Below are 23,782 nucleotides of genomic sequence, written 5' to 3' on the forward strand. Positions count from 1 at the left end.
CGATAAATTGCCATTGAAACAGCCAAACATCCTGAAATATTATAACTCATATATGAGAGAAGCTTCATACATGTTTTCCCAAATTTGACAATAATCCTCAAAAAGTAGTAAGTTGCGAAGCTAAAACTTATAAACAGTAATAAAAAACCAATTGTGATCACCATGTTAAAAAGACAATACTGATTTTTCTATTTTCTTTAAACATTAAAAAATAACTGTTATAGCAAAGTGATCAAAAGTATACAAAAACAGGGGGGGAAATGATTGTAAATGGTGCCCCAAAAGTCTAGAGACACAGATAAATAAATATACATAGTTGTCAAGAGCATTATTAATCTTAAAAAAAAATTACGTTTCTGGATTTTTTGACACCCTGTACAAGTGCGTCAGGCAGTTACCAAATATTTTATGGTTTATCTGTGTGACGTTTGTGAGTTTTGCTAGCCTTTCAAATGTCATTTGTGAATTCTTTCTCATTCTATATATTCACTTCCCTAACTCTCTGCTTCTAACTTTTTGCTTTTTAACTAAATAGGGACCCCACAAATTGTATGAGCTTCAGTTCCCGCAAAACCAGGATGTGCTCTTCTACGAGTCTCAGAAACCGCGGGATTTCTCTGCAGCCTCAGTTTCTTTCACAGGGAAAAAAAAAAAAAGGCATTTTCTCGGCATCTCCTTAAGAGTTACCAACAATTACTCCAACCACACAACTCTCTACAAGTGGGGGAGGGTCTACAAGTGGGGAGGGTCTGACCCGAAGGGTAGGGCGCCCGCCAGGAGTCACCCTCTCCGCACAGACTGCACGCGGGTCCCCTCCGACCCCGCCCCTGCCGGACACCGCGAGCTGCGGGAAAGAACGGCAGGGCCGGGGCCGCTGGGCGTAGCACCAACCCTCCGGGAGGAACGAAGGCCGGAAGGGAACCGGGTGAGGGTTGGGTGGGGCGTTCGAAAGCTGCCGGGGTGGTGGGCGGGGTGGGTGGTGAAGGGGCGCAGCCCACAGACGACCCCCGGGGTGGGGGCGGGGCACCAAGCCGCAGCCCCTCTCCGGGAACTCTAGCGCCTACTCAGCGGCGGAAGTTCCGGTGTTGGTGAGCGGAGGTCATAGGTCAGCAGGAAGTCGATACGTGGCCGCCGCCTGTCCCCGCCGAGGAGGCGCAGCAGGCGGAGATGGCGGCGGTGCTAAGCGCAGAGCGACTCGAGGTCTCCGTCGACGGCCTCACGCTAAGCCCGGACCCGGAGGAACGACCTGGCGCGGAGGGCGCCCCGCTGCTGCCGCCGCCGCTGCCGCCGCCCTCGCCTCCAGGGTCCGGCAGGGGCCCGGGCGCCGCAGGGGAGCAGCCAGAGCCTGGGGAGGCGGTGGCTGGGGGCGCGGCGGAGGAGGCGCGGCGGCTGGAGCAGCGGTGGGGCTTCGGTCTGGAGGAGCTATACGGCCTGGCGCTGCGCTTCTTCAAAGGTGAGCCTGACAGGCCCCACCCCCGCCGCCTCTTCCGGGCCTTGGGGAGACTGGACCCGAGTAGCCCTGACCTACCCGTGCGGGACCGCGGCGACTGGAGCTGGGCTCTGTCCTTGGGGGTACTCGAAGTTTGTCACTATCCGCTTGGTCACTGGGTCACACCCCTAGGGGCCTGGAACCTTGGTTTAGCTTTCCCGGTCCTGCCTCCCGGAGGTTACCTAGATTTAGTTTCTCGGTTTTCCAGGATCCTGGATGGAAGAATGAGTTCTCTTTCCCAGAGGTTCCCAATCTGGGATTTTTTTGTTTTGTAACAGTCGCATTCTTTTTCTTGTTTCTTGTGATTGGCACGTAAGAACCACCGATTTTTGCCCTCCTATAGTGGAAGAAATTTTTTCATGGGTTCTCTTCTTAACGCTTTCCATTCATTCTGGGGATCCAAAACTCGAATAGGGCTTAATCACCTGGCAGTATTGATATGGCAGAGAGAAAGAAGTATTAAGCTAATCCTTTCTAGCTTGTCAAACTCTAAATTAGAGAAGGGATAGCTGCTGTGTTCTAGCGACTTCTAGATGGTTAAAATTTTTCCAGTGTCCAAGAGTGGATTCTCACATAAAGGCCTAAAAGTAGCCTCTGTATTTCTCACAATCAGTTGTAGTAAATCTTGTCTTAGACCAAAATTGTGGTCTTGGATTTGTTTTGTTTTTTTTTTTAATTGGGTGATTCACTTAGTCAAATGGTGAGTCACATGACCTTGTCAGTAGGAAAGACTGATGAGATATTTAGATCTCGTGGGGCAGACGAACAGGGAGAAACATCGGCAAATGAAACTTTAAAAGTGGTTGCTAGGTTCTATATACATTCCAAAACAGCATATTTATGACCTTTCCCCAGAGGGAGTACCTTTTGGAGTACATATTTTACTAGCTGAAGTTGAGTCGTTGAAACTAGTGATACATTCAAAAGTTACTTGTTTTCTCTGAAAATAATTGTGCAGACTGATGATAGCCTTTCTTGTATAAATTTTACAGAAAATTTAGTCATTCTCCATTCATTGCATTTAAAAAAAATTTTTTATTAGGGTAAAAGATTGTTTCACAATGTTGTATTAGTTTCTCCTGCACAGCAGAGTGAATCAGCTGTTCATATGTATATACCCCCTGTTTTTAGGATTTTCTTCCCACAGAGAAAGAAATGTGGGAAATGTCAGAGAAATGTCACCACAGAGCATTGAGTAGAGTTCCCTGTGCTCTCCAGTAGGTTCTCATTAGTTATTTTATATATAGATACATAGTAGTGTGTATATGTCAGTCCCATTCTCCTAATTCATCCCACCCCCTAGTTCCCCTCTGGTATCTATACTCACTGCATTTTCTATTAAAAAGTTTACCCTTGAAATATTCATGGTCGTTGCACTATTAGTTCAGCCCTCTGCTAGTTTGGGGAACTGGTAATGGCTAATGTGTTTCGGCGGAGGCAGCAATGGCACCCCACTCCAGTACTCTTGTCTGGGAAATCGCATGGACGGAGGAGCCTGGTGCGCTGTGGTCCATGGGGTCGCACAGAGTCCGACACGACTGAAGTGACTTAGCAGCAGCAGCAGCAATGAGTTTTGGAACACTTGACCCTTAAATCACTGGCTTGAATTTAGAGTTTCCTGAGGTGATGATATACTACCGCTTACGTAAAAACCTGGTGGTTTTTGTAAAATTTATATGACTATATTTTACTTTAAATTTTTATTCTTGGAACTTATGTTTCCAGTGTATGATAAGATTAAAGTGTATTTTAGCAGAACAATGTGTAAGAATAGAGAAGAATGAACTTCTGGTCCTAACTTTTGCCACATGACTAACAAATAAATGAATAATTTTATCTTCTGAGTCTGTATTATTTGAAGATAGTAGTAGTGTCTTCTTTGAAAAATTAAAACACTGTTAATGTGCAATAAATTTAGCATTGCTTGGGAGTCAAGTTTGGACTCTTTTTTTAATTTTTTTTTAAGTCGTTCAGTCATGTCAGACTCTTTGCGACCCCATGGACTATACAGTCCATGGAATTCTTCAGGCCAGAATACTAGAGTGGGTAGCTTTGCCCTTCTCCAGAGGACTTTTTTTTTTTTTAATACACTAGGCAGCCTGCGTGACCCCAGTTCCCCAACCAAGAATTGAACCTGGGCCACAGCAGTGAAAAGTCCTAACCACTGGACTGCCAGGGAAATCCCTCTCGATTCTATTAACCTACTCCTAGCCAATTAACTTTTTTCTTTGAGACTCAGTTTGTTTCTGTCCATGGGATTTTCCAGGCAATAGTACTGGAGTGGATTGCCATTTCCTTCTCCAGGGATCTTCCCAACCCAGTGCTTGAACCCGGGTCTCCCTCATTGTAGATGGACGCTTTACCATCTGAGCCACCAGGGAAGTACATAGATGTATATGACTGGATTAAATGAAATTTGACATCTCACATTCACGATTTAGTGCTCTAAACCTCCCATTATTTTAACATGTTTGTCAAATTTAAGACTCTTAGGGGAACCAGTAATTTGGGAACTTAGTTACAGGTCACCATAGAGGGAAAAAGCTATATTGATAAGTGTGGTTCAGGAAGTTCCAAAGCTCTCAAAGTGGTATCCAAGTACTTAAAAAGAGAAATAACGGTCTGGCAATTAAAAGGTACATTTTTGCATGGATCATTACATAGTTAGCAGTGAAGAAGCTATTAGTATATGAGGTTACTGATTTAGGTTGAGGGGAGGGAGGAAGGATCTAAAAGCAGTCAGAAGGGTTATGGAAAGTGGGGTGAGTGAAGTGTTGCTGCCTTTGAATTAATGTGTGAAAAACCCTTTTTCCTGCATAATACTTGACATTTTTATCAGTCTTGCGGGGACTTTAATAAATCACTATTTTGTGGTTTTGTATCTCACATGAATTAGAAATAACATTACATTTTATCTTTTGCTGTGGGATAAATATGAATCTTGAAAGCATGGGCATCTTTTTTGATTGAAAATGACTTGAATTAAGAATCAGGAACCCTGTTTCTTATTCTGTCTCTATCACAGTGATCATAGGCCAGTGACTGAACCCATTGTGTCAACTGCCTATGCTCTTAGTTTTTGATGGTAAAAGTGAAATAATAGATGAAAATATTGGCAAATGTAAGTTAGCATTTTATCACCTAAGCTGAGTTGTTGAATCCTTATTATGGGTACAGTTTTATATTAGGCTACCACTGTAAATGAATAGTATATTCCCTTTTGCTGTTATGAAACTTATAGTCCAAGGAGTTAAAGCCTCAGTGGCACTGCAGCACAGTGTGGAGGATCCAGAGAGCAGAGGCCCTTCCAGAGAAGGGAAAGTTCTGTGTGTCTGGGAAATGGCAAGTAGGGATTAGGTAGTTTGATGGAGAGAACTGGGAAGCTAAGTTGGTATCATATCCATATAAGGACTTGAATGGCATTGTAAATAGCAAGATTAAGCTGATTTTCTTACCTGTTTGGGTTACAGACTAAATTGGTTGCCTTTACTGGAGCCTTTATACTTCTTGGATATAGTTACCTGGGAAGTTGTGTTTTGGTTTTTAGAGTTCTTAGAATTGAGGTTTTCCTTCTCTAATAACTTTATTACCTCACTCCATTAGCTGGTAGGTGGTTGCATTCATTTAAAATTCTAGACTAATAATTGCCGCCAGTTATTGAGCAGATGTTTGCTAAATATCAGGTACTATTTTGAGAGCTCTTATGATAGATGCTCAAATTGTACCATCTTTAGCAAGTGGTAGGTCTCTTCAGATTGGCTCCTAAGTTCCTTTGACATGACTAATAGTCTTCATAGCTTCTTTGCCCTCTGGTATAATGAAATAGTCCAGATTCATCATATGCATTTCCTGCCTCCATTGCAATCAGCCATTTCTCCAAAGAGACTTGGTTCCTTTAGTGGAAAGTGGCATTTGAAGAGCCATAATCAGGATGCTGGCAGTGGGCGCTCATTGCTACTAGATTGGTCATTATTTCAGTAGACAGATCTAGGGGTGTGTGTGTGCGGGGGGCAGTAATGTGTGTGTGGAGTGATAAGTTTTTGAGAGTATGATATGTAAAAGGAAGCTGTAGTCAAATTTGGAGGGAACTAAAGTTTTAGACTCAGTTTTTCTATGGAATTGTTAATGCATTTCCACTAACATTGCTATCTATTACATGGTGTTATATTGCTGATAACAGAGAAGCAATTATATGGACATACTGAATGGTTCCATTTTCTTCTGTCTTTAAATATATGCACTTCCAAGAACTTTTATAAATGGCTCCATTAATGTTTTAAAATACTGTAAAGCTGTAATTTATTCTTCGGTGACACATATAATTAGTGTGTGCTTCCTGGACTTAAGTGGACTAGCCTCAGATAATTTCAGGTTTAATTGTTACTACTGAATGTCTGTTAAATTTTGAGTTTATTTTCCTCTTCTTTATTGTCTTTAGGTATAAGTGTATAGCATAGAACGATGCAGAGACCTGAGACAAAGAAAGAAAATTATAACCACCAGGAATATAATGCCTTTTAAACATCTCTTCTTATTTACTATTTCATGTTAGATTTGAACTGAACTAAAATTTTCCTTTGAATACGGGGTATTCAAGGATATATATATGTGTTTATATTTATGGATGTTTTATTGTGATTTTAATATTTACCTGAGGCCTCCCCTTTGTTTACTACCCCTGCGGAAAAGTATACAAATCATAAGTGATGCTTGATGAATTTTTGCAAATGAGTACACTGTGGTAACCAACCCCCAGAAGATGTTTACTTTTGTCAGTTAGCTAAAATGAGAGCTTCTCTGCTTAAGTATTTAGAAGTTGAGCTCTGGAGTGAATACTACCTGGGGTACTGCTTCCTCGTTCTGTCACTCAGTTATTTAAATTCTGCCTTCCTTTACTCAGATTATTTATAAACTTTTAGCAGAGTACCTAGCAGTTGGTATCCTGTGACTGCCTATGTTGAAGAGGAGAGATTACCAAGAATTTATTATGGAGTGTGATCAACTTTTATTAAGCACTTCATGCAGGCTAGGCAGTTTACAGGGTTGCATATTCATTAACTCAGAAATACTGCATTTATTATACTTTATTATAAGTAGTACAAGAATATATCAAATATATAAAAAATATATCACTTTTTTCCTTAATTGAACATGGGAAAAATGTGGTTTTAATTTTAATATTTCTAAAAGATGGATTTTATTCGATGTGTGTTCTCTGCCACGCAACAGTGATAGGGCCACAAAAGAAAACAGATTTGAGCTTCGGCTGCTTTGGTGGAAGTACAGTATCTGGAATGAGAGAAGAGAGAGATGGTCCTGCTCTCATCCACGCAGTTCAGACAATCGCTGGATCCTGCTTTCAGTTTGAGGGATCGTTCACAGAGTTAAAGACAAAATGGAGCTAATTCAGAAGAAAGCAACTTGTATATTGTGGGAATTTGAATCCCTGCCATCATTATAATAGCTGCTGCTTAGTGAGTGTCTGCTCTATGCAAGGCACTGTGTCAAGACTTTGGAACACATTATTTCCACCCCTCACAAGAAAGAGAAGTTATTTTCTCCATTTTTTGATAGCAAAAGTGAGGCTCAGAAAGGTTATCTGTATTTTGTACTTAGTAAATAACAGAACTGAGATTTAAACACAAGTCTTTAGGAGTTAAGTATGAGTGAATAAGCTGAAAATATTTTGCCTAAAGAATAGAGAACTCAGGGCAAGTATAATGTGCAGTATTTTGTGGCATTTGTTTGTTTTTGAGGTCTGACCTGTTAGATGTGTTTTATTTAATGTCGAGGACTAGAAATAGACGGTGTGGATAAAATTGAGAAGAATCTAATCAGAATAAAGAGCTAAAAATTACAGCTATCCATTCAAACATGGAATAGACTGTTTGAGACAATGAATTCCCATCACCAGGAAGTGTTCAAGCATATGTTAACAATTACTAGGTGGTTATGCTTTTGATTTCTTTATCATAATCTTTTATGTATCTGCCTCAGATTTTTTTCTTTGCTCTTACTGTGAGGGATATATAAAATATTTTATAGTTATACTGTCTAAGCTGATAACATTCATAGAATACAGAAACTCTGTACTTTCATTTCTCCCTTCCTCACATAAGTTGTATGATGTGTCCAGTAACAAATTATTGTAGACCAAGTGGTTATGTAGAGAGGATTTGAACTTTGTGCAGTTCAGCCATCTATCTTTAATATCCTTTCCAACCCATAGATTTTATTAGCTTTCATTTCATAAGATAAAGACTAGAAGGAACGTTGAAATAATTTGTTATATTTCTCTATCTTTCCCTCCAGAGAGAAAATAAAAATATTTATCAGTAAACTTACTCTAGCAATTGATGTGTGAGACTAATAACCTTTTGTATAATTAATTTCAGGTGGAAGGGTAATCATTTAGTGCTTTGGGCGTGGTCGCTGTGATTATAACACTATTACCAAAATTATTTATGCTGTCTTATTAGAACTGTAAAGTTAAATACTTAAAATTTAATAGGAATGTAATCTAGAAGCCTTTTCATACTGTCATGGGGTTCTTTTGATGAGGGTGAAAAAGCTGGCTTGAAACTCAACATTCAAAAAACTGAGATCATGGCATCTGATCCCATCACTTCATGACAAATAGAAGGGGGGAAGGTGAAAGCACATTTTTACTTTATTTTCTTAGGCTCTGAAACCACTGTGGACGGTGACTGCAGCCATGAAATTAGAAGATGTTTGCTCCTTGTAAGAAAAACTATGAGAAACCTAGACAGCGTATTAAAAAGCCAAGACATCACTTTGCTGACAAAGGTCCATATAGTTAAAGCTGTGATTTCTCCAGTAGTCATGTGGGTGTGAGAGTAGGACTGTAAAAGAAGGCTGAGAGCCGAAGAATTGATACTTTTTAATTGTGCTGTAGAAGACTCTTGAGAGTCCCTTGAATTGCTGTCAAACCAGTCAATCCTAAAGGAAATCAACCCTGAATATTCATTGGAAGAACTGAAGCTCCAATACTTTGGCCACCTGATGTGAAGAGCAGACTCATTGGAAAAGACCCTGATGCTGGAAAAGATTTTGGGCAGGAGGAGAGGAGGGTGGCAGAGGATGAGATGGTTAGATAGCATCACTGACGAAATTAAAATGAATGTGAGCAAATTCCAGTAGATAGTGGAGGACAGAGGAGCCTGGCATGCGGCAGTCCATGGGGTCACAAGGAGTCAGAAACAACTTAGCAGCTGAACAACAACAGATCTAGAAGCCGTTTCTATCTTTATTAACTTGGGAAAATGTGTTACCTCAAATTTAGTGGCTTGAAACAACACATACTATTTTACAGTCCTGGAGGGTTAGTAGTTCAGAATGGGTCTCACTGGCTTAGGATCAAAGTGTCACCTGGGCTGTGTTCCTCCTGGAGACTGTAGGGGAGAGTCTGTTGCCTTGCTTTTTCCACCTTCAGGAGTCACCTGCGTGCTCTCACATGTGACCCCCTTCTTCCATCTTCAGAGCTAGCAGCGTAACACCTTCATACCTCCATCTGTCTGTTCTTTCTCTTCTTCCATTTATAAGGACTCCTGTGACTACTTTGTGCCCATATGGGTAGTCTGGGGTAAGGTCAGCTACAACTTTAATTCCCCCTTTTCATGTAACCTAATATATTCACAGGAATATACTATAGATTGTGGGGATTGGGATGTGGATGTCTTTTGAGGGGAGTATTATGCCTACCACACGTTGTAGTTTCTTATGAACTAATTACTGAAATGGAGCAAATGTGTTTATTCGTTTTACCTTTTTATCAAAGTGGAAACCAAGGCAATTAGGCCAAGTTGTAATATAAAATTTATAATGAAAAATATCCATCCCCCTGTTTCTTTTCCCATTGCCAAGACCCTCTCCCCCAAGGCAGCCACTTTCCATTATTTTAACTGTTTCTCCTGGTATTTGTCTTCACTTTCCTGCTGCTGCTTTTTTTTTTTTAAAGCAACTTATATATATGTGCCTCTCTCTTCCTCCTTCCCAAACTCCCAATTTTATGATACCACATTTGTGATTAAATCACTCAGTTGTTTCTATTTGTGTTATTTATAGCCGAGACAGATCACGCACTTTGATTATATTTTGGTTCTTATGCAAACTCTTTGTCTTTTGTATGGTTAGAAGTAATTATCATTTGTTTTCTTTGTTCTCAGGTAAACTCTTTTTTAAAAAAAACATCTCTCCTAGATGTCTTGAATTTTTGATCCAGTCTTGGCTTTCTCCTTTGTTGAGTCTCTACTTACTGTCATCCTGAAAATTTCTTTCACCTCTCTGTGATGTTGAAATTTCTTCTGGAATTCCTTTTCTTGTAGACTTTTTTTTTTCCTTTTGGAAAATTTCTTTTTACACTCTCCCTCGCCCCCAACCATGTTGGGAGCTTTCTCAAATGTTGGGTGATCCTTGGGCATTCATTCTTTAAAGGGTAAGGCATTGGAGAGCCAACTATAACCTTGAGTACAGCTTTTATTGTAGGTGATGAGGCAGAAGTTTCATTGAGGATCTGTAAATATCATTACCTTTCAAACCAGTATGTGCCGGTGTTTTAGGTCAGTTTTTTTAATGAAAATATTCCTTTCCCCTGCCTGGCGTGTATGAATCTAGCTGCCAATATTTTGGCAGTAGACAGGAGAAGGGAGCATGGGTGGAAGTCGTTTACCATTTACTAGGGTAACGTTCATTTCATTTCTCTTTTCAGTCCTGCAGCTTAGTCTTAGGCTAATGTCCTCCCACCTGAGTATATGTGATTTGTGTTCTCGGTATATACTGCCTCTGCTAAAGTAGGGGCAAGGTAGCCATCTGTCTGCTTGGGGTTGGGTAGGTAAGGGTACGTGCTCTTTAGATAGTTTTTAAGCCCAAATCCCTATTTTTATCTAGACTCCAACTTTTAATGAACCTGGTATCTTCAATTCCTGAGCCTTTTCAGTGTTCTCTAAATTAGCTTCCTTATTCCTTTTAGTGGGGTATCGTTGAGGATCAGATGTAATTGTGTATATTCAGTTCACCAGGTTTAACAGAAGTTTGTGCTCAGTTGCTAAGTTGTGTCCGACTCTTTGCAACCCCATGGACTGTCACCCACCAGGCTTAGACTTTGTCTATGGGATTTCATAGGCAAGAATACTGGCGTGGAAGTTTAACTATATGTTTTCTATCCTTTATTTGAATTTTTTTAATTCGGTATTTAAAATATTGAAGTTAGTTTGGCTTTTGCATTTCTTCCCTTAGTCCAGGGTCAGCAAACATTTTCAGTAAGTCAGTCCAGTTCAGTTTAGTGGCTCAGTCGTGTCTGACTCTTTGCAACCCCATGAACCACAGCACGCCAGGCCTGCCTGTCCCACCACCAACTCCTGGAGTCCACCCAAACCCATGTTCATCGAGTCAATGATGCCATCCAGCCATCTCATTCTCTGTCATCCCCTTCTCCTCCTGCCCTTAATCTTTCCCAGCATCAGGGTCTTTTCCAGTGAGTCAGCTCTTCACATCAGGTGGCCAAAGTACTGGAGTTGCAGCTTCAACATCAGTCCTTCCAGTGAACACCCAGGACTGATCTCCTTTAGAATGGACTGATTGGATCTCCTTGCAGTCCAAGGCACTCTTCAAGAGTCTTCTCCAACACCACACCTCAAAAGCATGAATTCTTCGGCGCTCAGCTTTCTTTATAGTCCAACTCACATCCATACATGACCACTGGAAAAACCATAGCCTTGACTAGACAGACCTTTGTTGACAAAGTGATGTCTCTGCTTTTGAATATGCTATCTAGGTTGGTCTTAACTTTCCTTCCAAGGAGTGAGCATCTTTTAATTTCATTGCTGCAGTCACCATCTGCAGTGATTTTGGAGCCGAGAAAAATGAAGTTAGCCACTTTTCCACTGTTTCCCCATCTATCTGCCATGAAGTGATGGGACCACATGCCATGATCTTAGTTTTCTGAATGTTGAGCTTTAAGCCAACTTTTTCGCTCTCCTCTTTCACTTTCATCAAGAGGCTCTTTAGTTCTTCTTCACTTTCTGCCATAAGGGTGGTGTCATCTGCACATCTGAGGTTACTGATATTTTTCCTGGCAATCTTGATTCCAGCTTGTGCTTCCTCCAGCCCAGTGTTTCTCATGATGCATAGAAGTTAAATAAGCAGGGTGACAATATACAGCCTTGACGTACTCCTTTTCCTATTTGGAACCAGTCTGTTGTTCCATGTCCAGTTCTAACTGTTGCTTCCTGACCTGCATACAGGTTTCCAAACAGGCAGGTCAGGTGGTCTGGTATTCCTATATCTTTCATAATTTTCCACAGTTTATTGTGATCCACACAGTCAAAGGCTTTGGCATAGTCAATAAAGCAGAAACATGTTTTTCTGGAACTCTCTTGCTTTTTCAATGATCCAGCGGATGTTGGCAATTTGGTCTCTGGTTCCTCGGCCTTTTCTAAAACCAGCTTGAACATCTGAAAGTTCACAGTTCACATATTGCTGAAGCCTGGCTTGGAGAATTTTAAGCATTACTTTACTAGCGTGTGAGGTGAGTGCAATTGTGCGGTAGTTTGAGCATTGTTTGGCATTGCCTTTCTTTGGGATTGGAATGAAAACTGACCTTTTCCAGTCCTGTGGCCACTGCTGAGTTTTCCAAATTTGCTGGCATACTGATTGCAGCACTTTCACAGCATCATCTTTCAGGATTTGGAAGAGCTCAACTGGAATTCCATCACCTCCACTAGCTTTGTTTGTAGTGATGCTTTCTAAGGCCCACTTGACTTCACATTCCAGGATGTCTGGCTCTAGGTCAGTGATCACACCATCGTGATTATCTGGGTCGTGAAGATCTTTTTTGTACAGTTTTTCTGTGTATTCTTGCCACCTCTTCTTAATATCTTCTGCTTCTGTTAGGTCCCTACCATTTCTGTCCTTTATTGAGCCCATTAGCCTTTGACTGTGTGGATCACAATAAACTGGAAAATTATGAAAGAGATGGGAATACCAGACTGCCTGATCTGCCTCTTGAGAAATTTGTATGCAGGTCAGACTTTTTCTGGGCTCCAAAATCACTGCAGATGGTGACTGCAGCCATGAAATTAAAAGACGCTTACTCCTTGGAAGGAAAGTTATGACCAACCTAGATAGCATATTCAAAAGCAGAGACATTACTTTGCCAACAAAGGTTCGTCTAGTCAAGGCTATGGTTTTTCCTGTGGTCATGTATGGATGTGAGAGTTGGACTGTGAAGAAGGCTGAGTGCCGAAGAATTGATGTTTTTGAACTGTGGTGTTGGAGAAGACTCTTGAGAGTCCCTTGGACTGCAAGGAGATCCAACCAGTCCATTCTGAAGGAGATCAGCCCTGGGATTTCTTTGGAAGGAATGATGCTAAAGCTGAAACTCCAGTACTTTGGCCACCTCATGCGAAGAGTTGACTCACTGGAAAAGACTCTGATGCTGGGAGGGATTGGGGGCAGGAGGAGAAGGGGACAACAGAGGATGAGATGGCTGGATGGCATCACTGACTCGATGGATGTGAGTCTGAGTGAAGTCCGGGAGTTGGTGATGGACAGGGAGGCCTGGCCTGCTGCGATTCTTGGGGTCGCAAAGAATCAGACGTGACTGAGCGACTGATCTAATCTGATCTGATCTTGCATGAAATGTTCCATTGGAATCTCTAATTTTCTTGAGGCCATCTCTAGTCTTTCCCATTCTATTGTTTTCCTCTATTTCTTTGCTTTGATCGCCGAGGAAGGCTTTCTTATCTCTCCTTGCTGTTCTTTGGAACTCTGCATTCAAATGGGTATATCTTTCCTTTTCTCCTTTGTTTTTCCCTTCCTTTCTTTTCACAGCTATTTGTAAGGCCTCCTCAGACAGGCATTTTGCTTTTTTGCATCTCTTTTTCTTGGGGATGGTCTTGATTCCTGTCTCTTGTACAATGCCACAAACCTCCATCCATAGTTTATCAGGCAGTCTTGTCTATCAGATCTAGTCCTTTAAATCTGTTTCTTACTTCTACTGTATAGTCATAACGGATTTTCAGTAAAGGGTTAGATATAAATATTTTAGACCTTAAGGACCGTATGTGGTCTGTCTTCATATTCTTTGTTTTTTGTTTGTCTGTTTCTGCTTGTTTTTAAAAGATTAAAAAAAAAATTCTTAGCTCACAGGTCTTAAAAAAACAGTTGTGCGGGGGGGCGGGGAGAACGATGGCTGAGTATGACTTACTACTAGTTAAAGCGGATGTTACCCAAACCAGTGGGAAAAAGTTAAAGATAAATGAATTTAAACAACTGTGGGCAGAGTTGGTCTAGTCTGCCAATCCCTGTTTTAGTCTGTATCCTTTAGGTAAAATAGATTTTTAACCTGACTTTTGGTCTTCAATCTTATTGAAAATAAACTTTTTTTAATATAATTATCACTGGACAGATGCTAACACGTGATCCCTTTTAGTCCATTTGATTGAAAATGGCCAGCTTTGTACTCAACTTCTCCAGGTAGTAGAAGTAGTCATTTTCTGCTTTTCATTGGTGTGTTTTCACACGCTTGCATCTGAACAATAGCTCTGCAGCTTCTTTCCAGCATAATTTATATTTGTCTTTTTGGTTGCCATAGAAGGCGGTTTTCCAAATTGATTGGATTGACTCTATAAATGCAGGGACCAAGGGAAATGGCTCTCTTCCTTAATGGCAGGACTGAAGAGCTTTCCTTTAGGACTGTGGCCCTGACTATAAAGATTTTTGAGTTTCAGCAAGACTTTTTCTGTCTATGCAGTTACGGTAGTAACTTCTTTTCTGCTATGTTTAATGCCTTTGGAACCAAAAATAATTTAGGAAAGAGAATTCCCTGGCGGTCCAATGGTTAGGATGTGGCGTTTTCACTGGTCAGGGAACTAAGATCTCACAAGCCTGAGAGCATTTAAAATAAATTTAAAATAAAAGTAATAATAAAATATAGTTAAAAAGTAATTCAAGAGAAAATTATTTTCATCTAATGTAGAAAAACTAAATAAACCCTCCTAGTGTGCGAACTCAAGCCATCTGAAGAGTGAAAGAGAAGTAATTTTTTTGTAACACTATAATAGTCTGCCTAATGATACTGATCTGGGGGGGTTCACTTTCTGTACTCTTTGAGGTTTAGAATGTCAACATGATGTGGGTTGTCCTATACTAAAGGTGGTTGGGATCCTTGGTTTATCCTCCTGGGTTTTGTGTAGTTCTCAGGAGAAAATAAATGCTCTGTTACTCTCATCCTAAAGGCTGAAAGATTAAGTTCCCTTCACTTTTTAAAAATGTTTGCTATAAAAGGAAGAAAGCATATGTGTATTTGATATAAAAGTACATATGCATATTGGAAATCAGAAAATAAAAGTGAGAGAAGAAAAAAAAATCTGTAATCCGATCTCTTAGGAATAAGTGTTAACTTTTGGTATGTTTCCCCCATGGCTGGGCTTCCCTGGTGGCTTAGCATTAAAAAAAAAAAAAAAATCTGCCTGCAATGCAGGAGCAATAGGAAACACAGGTTTGAGCCCTGGGTAAGGAAGATCCCCTGGAGAAGGGCATGGCAGCCCACTCCAGTACTTTTGCCTGGAGCATCCCATGGGCAGAGGAGCCTGGCAGGATACAGTCCATAGGGTCTCTAAGAGTTGGACACGACTGAAGCAACTTTGTAAATTTTGGAGACTAATCCCTTATCGCTCATATAGTTGCTTATAGTAGTCTCTTAGGATCCTTGGTATTTCTGTGGAGTCAGTTGTAACTTCTCCTTTTTCATTTCTAATGTTATTGATTTGAGTTCTCTCCCTTTTTTTCTTGATGAGTCTAGCTAAAGGTTTATCAATTTTGTTTGTCATTTCAGAGAATCAAATAAGAGGGGGAAAAAAGAAAAATTAGCAAATGTATAAAGATTCTGTGGAAATGCCAGTAAAATTCATAAGAATGGATGTACTGTTTTATTCTCACAAAGATTGACCTTTACAGTCAGTTTCTTCTTTAGAGAGATTTCTTGGGCATGGTTTTGCTGTGGTGAGTGCCTATTAACAAAGCTTGTGCTTAGCACTGGCTTTCATGGTGGTGAGCAAATTTGAGTGCTTGACCAGAACTTACACTTAAAAACATATTCCTTTTTTGAAAAATCCTTTATGGATTGGCAGTATATTCTTACTCCTGTCTGGCATATAAAGGGCAGATATTAAAATGACATCTAAATATCCTGAAACCCCCCCTCCCTCTGTTGATGAGTCATCTTTTAGGGTCACGGTTAGACTAACACCTGCTGAAAAATGGGTACAGTTTCCTTGTTGACTCACCCTCTGCTTAGTTTGCACTGCCGAATACTTGAAGTAAAGGAGCAGATTTATGGTAAGAAATGGACCCTCTCTCCATTAAAGTAACTTTATAGTAGTCATCTTTTTAAAAAATATGTACTTTTAATTTTGATTTTATTTTTGGCTGTGCTGGGTCTGCGTTGCTTTTCTCTATTTATGGAGAGCAAGAGCTACTCTCTAGTTGCTGTTTCTCATTGCAGTGGCTTCTGTTGTTGCAGAGCAGGGGGCCTAGGGCACGTGGGCTTCAGTAGTTGTGGCTCCTGGGCTCTAGAGCATGGGCTTTAATAGTTGGGGCACACTCACTCAGTTGCTTTGCAGCGTTTGGGATCTTCCCAGATCAGGAATTGGACCCATGTCTCCTGCATTGGCGGGCAGATTCTTTACCACTAAGCCACCAGGAAAGCCCTAAAATACTTTTTTCATACCCACTAGTCTTATCTGTTAGCTTCAGATCATCTCCCTGAAGCAAATGATTCGTGTGTGTATTTGAAAATTGCTATATTACATGACTGATCAGAAAAGTGGTCTTCCAGTGAATAAAGTTTCCATTTGATGTTATCTTTATTGATTTTTATCTTTATCTTTATTGAAGGGGTCAAAGCAACCACTTTAATAGAATTTAGGTGTTTTTTTTTTTTTTTTAAAAGGAAAAACAAAATCTCAGGGATCCTGATGGAACAAAGCAGAGAGTCTACCCTTGAGGGTATGCTGTCTACCCTTACTGTTTCTCAGGCTCACTATATCTTCTTTTTTTATCTCGACTCACCAGCAGCATATTTTTCTTCTATAAGGCTCAAGATAACATGAACAGTTAAGTTGGCACCTGTTTGGTTTATCTTTCATCTCATAAGCTAAGATCAAGGTTGGAGCTGTTTTTCAAATCATCACTTTTGGGGAATGTGAGAAGAAAGTTGTCTGGGCTATGTTTCTCTGAGGCGTAATTAGCATAAGAAAACTTTTGGTGACTAATATGTACAAAATTAATTAAGGTAGATGCTAGAAGAAGCTTATAAGCATCTTGAAAATTGAAAAAGACTTTTTGGTAAAAAGTTGCCACTATTTCACATTTTTTAACACTGTTATCTTAGAATACAGAGTTCTGGCAGGCTAATTTTGTTAAAAAGAAAGATGTATATGTGTAATCACCCATTTTTACATAGTTGTAAACGTAAAATTATTTTTTAGTATCTGTTTTTATGCTGCTAGTTTTCATTAATACATCATAAGTATTCTCTGAAATGATATATAGCCCTTATATTGTCATTTTAAATAGCTGTATAATCTATTCAGCAGATTACTGTAATTTAAGTATTGTGTTATTGTTGAATAATTAGATTTTAAATAACGCAGCAGTTAACATGTGTAACACCATTTTTAAGATAATTTTTCAAGGCAGTATTTAGAAAAGAATTTATTAGACTTGTTGGTTTTTACATGAGAGATAATGTAAAGATGTATTTTGGTTTTCTAAACTCATCTGTTTTGCTCAACTTTTATTATATATTACGTTGAAATTAAACCAATAAATTGGTCCAACCTAAACAGTTGAAACAAGTCATGTTATTACCTTTCTGACATTTTTTCCTAAACACTAAAATAATTGTTTCTTTATCTCAGTATAATTTTTAATAATTTGTTTGCAGTGTATTTATACCTGAAATAATACACCTAGACACAATTATATACTGGATTGCCAAGTTACACATTTTTAATTGAGCTCAGTGGTTTGTAAACTCCAGGAGGCTGATGAATCCTGGTGTCTCAGTCAGTTCAGTTCAGTCGCTCAGTCGTGTCCAACTCTTTGCGACCCCATTAATCGCAGCAAGCCAGGCCACCCTGTCCATCACCAACGCCCGGAGTTCACTCAGATTCACGTCCATCAAGTCGGTGATTCCATCCATACATGTCATCCTCTGTCGTCCCTTTCTCCTCCTGCCCCCAATCCCTCCCAGCATCAGGGTCTTTTCCAATGAGTCAACTCTTCACATGAGGTGGCCAAAGTATTGGAGTTTCAGCTTCAGCATCAGTCCTTCCAATGAACACCCAGGACTGATCTTTAGGATGGACTGGTTGGATCTCCTTGCAATCCAAGGGACTCTCAAGAGTCTTCTCCAACACCACACCTTAAAAGCATCAATTCTTCGGCACTCAGCTGTCTTCACAGCCCAACTCTCACATCCATACGTGACTACTGGAAAAACCATAGCCTTGACTAGATGGACCTTTGTTGGCAAAGTAATGTCTCTGCTTTTTAATATGCTGTCTAGGTTGGTCATAACTTTCCTTCCAAGGAGTAAGTGTCTTTTAATTTCATGGCTGAAGTCACCATCTGCAGTGATTTTGGAGCCCCCCAAAATAAAGTCTGACACTGTTTCCACTGTTTCCCCATCTATTTCCCATCTATTTCTATTTCCTATGATTTGTATGCAAGGGCTCAATAAATATTTACTAAGTTGAATGAATGAATATACAAAAGGTCTTATAGTGTTCATAATTGAAACAGACTTCTAAGAGTTAGATTTTAAAATGGGAACTGCCTTTTAGTTGGTATATATAGACCTTTGCATAATCCTGTTCTAAAAGCTTTAGAGGAAGTTCCTACTTCTGGTGCTAATTGTTTAGTGATACTGTTTGCTCAGTAACAAAGACAGATGGCAGGTCCACAGGTTTCTGAGTTGTTACAATTTTTATTAAATATAGATAAGGTCAGTGCCACAGTTTTGTCTTTTTTCAAGTATTGAGTTCTTATTGAAAAAAATTCAGATTGAAGTATATGTATGTGTAATTATATAGAAGTACAACCAGTCCATTCTAAAGGAGATCAGTCCTGGGTGTTCTTTGGAAGGAATGATGCTAAAGCTGAAACTCTGGTACTTTGGCCACTTCATGCGAAGAGTTGACTCATTGGAAAAGACTCTGATGCTGGTAGGGATTGGGGGAAGGAGGAGAAGGGGACGACAGAGGATGAGATGGCTGGATGGCATCACTGACTCGATGGACTTGAGTATGGGTGAACTCCGGGCGTTGGTGATGGACAGGGAAGCCTGGCGTGCTGCCATTCATGGGGTCGCAAAGAGTCAGACACGACTGAGCGACTGAACTGAAGTGAACATAGACATAATTCTTTTCAGTCCCCACTCTCTTTAACAGTTTGGTTTGTTCTTCTGAGTATTTTCCTTTGAAAGATTAAAATATTTCTAGTTTTAAGGTCTCTGATCACTACTCCTCATCTTAGCCCTCTCCCACTTTCTCATTCTCATCTTTTTAGTGTGACTCTATCTAGATCTTTTTCTTTGCATTTACATGCATGTAAATGTACCCATAGAATATATATGTGAGTGTGCTACATGCTGTATTTCATCAATTCTAAGACTTACTATTATGTACTGTAAAGAAAGAAAAACTGCCAGTTACAACTATAAAATACAATAGATGTAAAAACTAATGTGATTTTAGAGATGTTAAAGTGTAGGTTGGGGGAGTACTTAGAACTGAAGATAATATATTTTGTGCTGTATGATTGTATATAACTTTCTGCAGCTTGCTTTTTTCATTTAACTGTATTTCCTTTGTGCTCAATCACTAAGTTGTGTCCGACTCTGCGGCCCCACAGACTCTAGCCCACCAGGCTCCTCTATCCTGGATTTCTCTAGGCAAGAATACTGGAGTGGGTTGCCAGCCTTTCAAATTATATGTAATCTCCTATGCATATATCTCTTATTAAAAATGCTCGATATAAAAATTTTTGAACTTATTTTAAAAAACGATTGCTGAACATTTTTAATATTTGAAAAAGATGTTAAGTGGTGCACTAGTGTGTGTGTGCCTTACTGTTGCTTGACATTGGTTTCTCTTTAGTAATTTTTTTTTAATTGGTTTACTCTTTGTAGTAATTTTAACATAAGTAAAGCTATTTCCTTTACTTACTTCATTTATTCCATAGACTGACTGTGCCACATTATTTAGCTGTTTCCTTATTGATGAGCTTTTAAGTTGTTTACAGTAATAAGAAAAGAGTGCTGCAATGAAAATACTTCTGTGTCCACCTCCTTCTGTGTATTTGGGAATGCTTATCAAGAGTAGATGATGAGAATTGGAATTACTGGACCATAGGGCATCTATATTTACAATTTTGGAATATATTGCCTCATTCCCCTTTAAGATAACTAACAATTTATACTTTCAACATTAGTGTATTGAGAATGGGTACCTGTTTGTCCTGTTCTTACCAACTCTTGATGACCTAACTTTTTTGACCTATCTGGTGGTAGACAGCATCCTGAGTATCTAATGGTTTTGGTTTCTATTTCCTTGACTAGTGAAATTGAGTGTCTTGTGATGCTTGTATTTTTTTTTTTTCCTCCTGTTATGATTCCTTGGACAGGATATGAACTATTCGTTAAACCATATTCTTCTCTTATCATGAGTAATTTTCTTTTGGTGACTGCTCTGTACATGGATAAAATTTGTAGCCAATAGACACTACTTTTAATCTCGTTTTTTGTTTTAAAATGTGGTAGTCTCTTATCATTAGAACCAACCAGTAACTAACACTCCATTCATCAAAGAAGTAGGATTTCCTATTTTGTCAGCACCCAGTTTCATATGCTTTTAAGTGTTCCCAGTGGTAGTTAAGTCTCTGTGAGTCATACTGGCTTCACTGTAATTGCCCATTGGCAACCTGCCAGAGCAGAGGAAAGATCCAACAGTTATTACCATTAATACTGTCCTGTTACCTCTGAAGTAGAAAAGACTCTTTATTGATAAACAGACTAAGAGTTTAAATGGTCCTATAGCTAGGAAGTACTATAGCTGCTGCTGCTAAGTCGCTTCAGTTGTGTCCGACTCTGTGTGACCCCATAGATGGCAGCCCACCAGGCTTCCCCCATCCCTGGGATTCTCCAGGCAAGAACACTGGAGTGGGTTGCCATTTCCTTCCCCAATGCATGAAAGTGAAAGGTGAAAGTAAAGTCGCTCAGTAGTGTCCGACTCTTTGCGATCCCATGGACTGCAGCCCACCAGGCTCCTCCGTCCATGGGATTTTCCAGGCAAGAGTACTGGAGTGGGGTGCCATTGTCTGAGATGTCTGATTCCAAAGTCCTTTCCACTGCATCGTACTGTTTCAGTGGGATGGATACATTTTGAATATAGCCTTTCAAATAATATGTAATCTCCTATGCATATATCTCTTATTTAAAATGCTTGATATAGAAATTTTTGAACTTATTTTAAACGATTGCTGAACATTTTTAATATTTGAAAAAGATGTTAAGTGGTGCACTAGTGTGTGTGTGTGCCTTACTGTTGCTTGACATTGGTTTCTCTTTAGTAGTTTTTTTTTAATTGATTTACTCTTTGTAGTAATTTTAACATAAATATTAGTATTTAACTTTATTTAAAAAAATTAACTCAGCATGAAGTTTTTTTATCTTGGCTTTGATTATTAAAATTTAGTACTTGAAATAAAAATCTTCCTACAGTGGTTTTTATAGGCAATGTAAATTTCACAGGTAATTTGTGATATACCTTATACCAGAATTTCAACATACAGTGCTGAAAATGTTATATTTTGCCAGTGCTAATTGTTTTTGTGTTTATTTTTGTTATAGAAAAAGATGGCAAAGCATTTCATCCAACTTATGAAGAAAAACTGAAACTTGTGGCACTGCATAAGCAGGTTCTTATGGGCCCATATAATCCAGATACTTGTCCTGAGGTTGGATTCTTTGATGTGTTGGGGAATGACAGGAGGTAACAGTGTTTTATTGTGTAATGAATTTAATGAGTGAGTGCGTGCTAAGTTGCGACTCTTTATGATCCTGTAGCCCCCCAGGCTCCTCTGTCGGTGGAATTCTCCAGGCAAGAATATTGGAGTGGAGAGAAGGATACAGAGTGAATTGGTTCAGATGTAAATAGCTGGCTCATTAGCTTTAGAATAAGAGCTAAGCAAACATTTTTGCTTGCAGCTTCTGGAGTCGTCAGATGTTTATCTGTTTTTGGTTTGGAGATGTTTGGGGCTAAATATTGTGAAAGATGTTTACTCATCTGATTATGAACATAAAACAGCTTCATTTGATTCTTCCAAAATAATATTACAACAGCAATTTACAGTATAGTAGTTGATTCCCTTGTTGGGACACGTACAGAGTTGTGACAGGAAAGAATATATTAAGCATTTTATTCAATTAAGGCTAACTATAAGAAAAGTAGAACTTTGATACCCTTTTACTGGTATGGAAATTATCAGCAATGCAGTTAAATTATGGTTTAAGTTTGGTTTGTACATAGGCTATTTAGTTTAGTAAACCAGTCCATACGTGTTGAAGTTTTGAATCTGTATAGTCGAGTCATTCTTCATTTTAGTTATAATTGAGACTTGTTTATATTTAGGTTTAAATGAAATCAAATTTTTTACTCTTTTAAGAGTAGCAAGTAACTTTCTTGTTGTTCTTTACAGGAGAGAATGGGCAGCCCTGGGAAACATGTCTAAAGAGGATGCCATGGTAGAGTTCGTCAAGCTCCTGAATAGGTGTTGCCATCTCTTTTCCACATATGTTGCATCCCACAAAATAGAGAAGGAAGAGCAAGAAAAAAAAAGGTGAAGTTTGAGAGCACAGAATACTAGATCCTTGTGCAGCCTGTCTACTGCATAGTATCCTGATGCTTTTGCTTTATGGAGTGTCTGTTCTCAGTCAGCTATCTTAACATCCATTGGATCCCCGCTTCTTATGGCAGTTGCTCAAAACTTTCTGATGTGAGCAGGTGCTTTTATTATGAGTTTTGAGGGTTTACTGCTTCCGTCTGACTATACCTTTATACATTCATCATGGCAGCATTGCTTTTGTGTTACTGCACTAAGTTTCTGAGCAAACACAGTAAGCTCAGCCACCCCTCCTCCTTACCCTCTGGTCTCTCACACCCTTTGCTGCTGCCTCTCTTGTTTTTCTAGAATATTCATACTCTATATCATGGTTATCAGCTATGCTACATGGTATGCCTTATCTAGGCATTACATATTGGCTGTGGCTTCCAGGTAGCTCATTAATTACTTCCAGAGGTTGCAGGGGGTGCTATTGAATGCACTGTTTATGCTTATAGGATTTTCTGTCATGATTGTGAATACAGCAGAATTATAGTTAAACTTTATTTTCAAGAACAATCTGAAATTTCTAGATAATGAAAATAATGCTATAAAGGCATCTGAAACAGTTCTTTGCTGAAAAAGACAAAATTTTGAAAAGGTAAAATTATGAAGTTTCCTGAAAAATGCCCAGAAAGTCATAGAATAAAATGGTGAGTACGTTGTTCCAAAAATTCGTGATTAAAAGAAAAAAATGAGATATCATTTTATAGCAGTCACTGTGAGAACATCCTGAAATGAACATATTCATATACTGTTGTTTGTAGTGAATATAAATATTTACAAATAATTGCAAATAATTACAAACTTTTTAGGGGACAATTTGTAGAATTTATTATAAGTTCAAATGCTACCTAGCAATCCCACTTAAACCCATTCTACAGAAATACCAGAATATGTTTACAGCCACTTTACAGTGGCTCAGACGGTGAAGACTCTGCCTGCAGTTCAGGAGACTTGGGTTCAATCCCTGGGTTGGGAAGATTCCCTTGAAGAAGGAAATGGCAGTCCCCTCCGGTAGTCTTGCCTGGAAAATCCCATGGTCACAGGAGCCTGGTGGACTACAGTCCACGGGGTTGCAGAGAGTTGGACACGACTGAGCAACTAACAGTTTCACTTCATTTTCGAGGATGTTCATTGTAATTCTATGAATAACAACAGCAAAAAGCAAAAAATGCTAGCAGTCAGCATCTGTAGTGACAGAATGGTTAGTTAGATAAACTAAATTACCTTTAAAGAAAAATTCTATAAAGCTGATTTTCCCTCAAAATATGTTTTACTTACTTTAGAAACAGTCGGTTCCCTGATTTCCCACCTTATCCTGGAAAT

At 39.3% G+C, this 23,782-nt stretch overlaps 1 protein-coding gene across 1 annotated transcript in view; it reads left to right on the plus strand.

The window, feature by feature from the left end:
* The first annotated feature begins 1,101 nt into the window (after positions 1 to 1,101).
* The window catches only part of ACBD3 (acyl-CoA binding domain containing 3), a 40,317-nt gene continuing 17,636 nt past the window's right edge, over positions 1,102 to 23,782 (plus strand). Inside the window, exons 1-3 of the mRNA XM_014481647.2 lie at positions 1,102 to 1,453; positions 21,423 to 21,564; positions 22,271 to 22,411. Coding sequence (XP_014337133.2) covers positions 1,168 to 1,453; positions 21,423 to 21,564; positions 22,271 to 22,411 — 569 coding nt within the window. The 5' untranslated portion in view covers positions 1,102 to 1,167. The remainder of the gene's footprint in view (positions 1,454 to 21,422; positions 21,565 to 22,270; positions 22,412 to 23,782) is intronic.

The sequence above is a fragment of the Bos mutus genome, chromosome 16 (assembly GCF_027580195.1).
Source record: "Bos mutus isolate GX-2022 chromosome 16, NWIPB_WYAK_1.1, whole genome shotgun sequence".
In the NCBI taxonomy this organism is placed as follows: Eukaryota; Metazoa; Chordata; class Mammalia; order Artiodactyla; family Bovidae; genus Bos; species Bos mutus.